General features: G+C 31.3%; 1 protein-coding gene across 1 annotated transcript in view; it reads right to left on the bottom strand.

The window, feature by feature from the left end:
• Positions 1–1,984, bottom strand: part of LOC107692265 (chloride channel protein 2-like) — a gene marked incomplete at its 5' end in the record, with an annotated part of 28,856 nt that overhangs the window by 19,302 nt on the left and 7,570 nt on the right. Inside the window, one exon of the mRNA XM_016491227.1 lies at positions 714–869. Within this exon, the coding sequence (XP_016346713.1) occupies positions 714–869 (156 nt within the window). The remainder of the gene's footprint in view (positions 1–713; positions 870–1,984) is intronic.

Consider the following 1,984-nt stretch of genomic DNA (forward strand, 5'->3'; position numbering starts at 1 on the left):
CTGTTCCATGTTTTTGCCATTTGTGAATAATGGCTCTCACTGTGGTTCGCTGGAGTCCCAAAGCTTTAGAAATGGCTTCATAACCCTTTCCAGACTGATACATGTCAACTATTCTGTTTCTCATCTGTTCTTGAATTTCTTTAGATGCTCTTTAAGCATCACTATTTAAGTGATTTCTAGATTCAACAGGTCTGGAAGTAATCAGGTCTAGGTGTGGCTAGTGAAATTGAACTCAGCTTTCTAAAATAATGTGCTTAATCACAGTTCTTTCATGATTTAACAGGAGGGGGCAATTATTTTTTTCACGTAGGGCCAGGTAGGTTCGGACAGCTTTTTTCCCTTAATAAATTAAATCATCATTTAAAAACTGCATTTTGGCTAGGTAGGGTGGCTCTTATAAAAATGACTGTCCTACCCAAGCTTCTGTACCCAATTCAAATGATCCCTATTCTGTTCTCTAAAAAGGTTTTCACACACACTATTTTCCTCAGCCAGTGACTTAAAAAGCTGGGTTTGGTTCGTCATTCATCAGGCTGGGTGAAGCGGTAAATACCGGACAGGTGTTGATATGCAAATGTGGGCAGGCATATGTTAATGAGCTCATGTATTATTACTGTGGTGTCAATAAATGCAAAAAAGAGTTCAGGAAGTTTCCACAGAACACCAGCCTTTTAAACCAAACAATCAAAGCCAAACAATGTGTGTTTATTTACCTTCATAATGATGAAGATGACGAGGATCACGAAGACGTTAGCCTGCGGATGTTTCCAGGCGGCCGAGTGACTGTCATAATTAAAGTCTTCCGTCATTCCTTGCTTCGTCCAAGTGCGATTGTCAAAAAATGAAACCAGGGTCTCCTTCTGTGTAAGCTATAAAAAAAACAAAATACATGTTATGAACAGAACATCTGGTATTTATTTTCTTATTTTAAACATAAACCTCTGAATATTTTTATAGTTTTATGCTTAAATGAAAACATACATTTGCTTATAGGGTATACAGGTAAGAAAATAATTTAAGATATTTTGATATTTATATGATAAAAATGTAATAAAATAAACAAATTATTATCATACATCAGAATTTCCCTGATCGTTAATTAATCATAGAAATGTAGAAATAAAATAAATAATTTAATAACAAATCATTTACATGCAAATATGACTCAGTATGAATTTTAGTTTAATTTAGATTCTATTATGGTTTTTAATAATATTTTGAATATTTTTTATTTCTATATTTTCAGTTTTCATTTTCATTTTTATTAAAATTTCAGCAATTTCATTTTAGTAATTTGTTTGAAGGTTTTTTATATGTGTCTGTACAGTATTTAATTTTTATTTTAGTTTGAGTTATTTTAGTACATCAAGTTTAAATAACATTTAAAAAATGTTGCAATGTTGCGTTTTTAATTTAACAGCAACGAAAATAATTGTTAATGGTTTACAACAGTTTTAGTTTCAGTTAACTTTAATAACCCAGATAGGAACATGCAAATGTGTTGTTAAATTATTGAAACAATAACTTAATCTCTGAATAATGATACAGTTGTCTTCTGTATATCTGCTTATAGCAAAATTAAACTAATTTCTTCATTAACTTTGGCAACCTTGAAATTAATTAAAACAACATACTAAATTGAGCTGAATAAATGACACCATTATCTTACTTAGAGCTGAATTCACATTGAATTGATCTGAACTGGTTTCATACTTGATTAATTTTACAACATTAACATAGTTACTTTCCTGTTTATTAATGCAAAGCTGCTTTGAAACAATCTGTGTTGTATAAAGCACAACAGAAATGAACTTGAGACTTGACAAACATTAACATCCTTTTTAGGGATGTTTAGATGCATTTTACTACAAAAAAAAAATACTGATTAAGATAGGATTATTTGCAGTGTTTTATAAGAGTGAAGAGTGTGTGTGTAGGCGTGTGTGTGTGTGTGAGAGAGTGTGTGTGTGTGTGAGTGTGTGTG

The sequence above is a fragment of the Sinocyclocheilus anshuiensis genome, unplaced genomic scaffold, assembly GCF_001515605.1.
Source record: "Sinocyclocheilus anshuiensis isolate Anshui unplaced genomic scaffold, SAMN03320099.WGS_v1.1 scaffold402, whole genome shotgun sequence".
In the NCBI taxonomy this organism is placed as follows: domain Eukaryota; kingdom Metazoa; phylum Chordata; class Actinopteri; order Cypriniformes; family Cyprinidae; genus Sinocyclocheilus; species Sinocyclocheilus anshuiensis.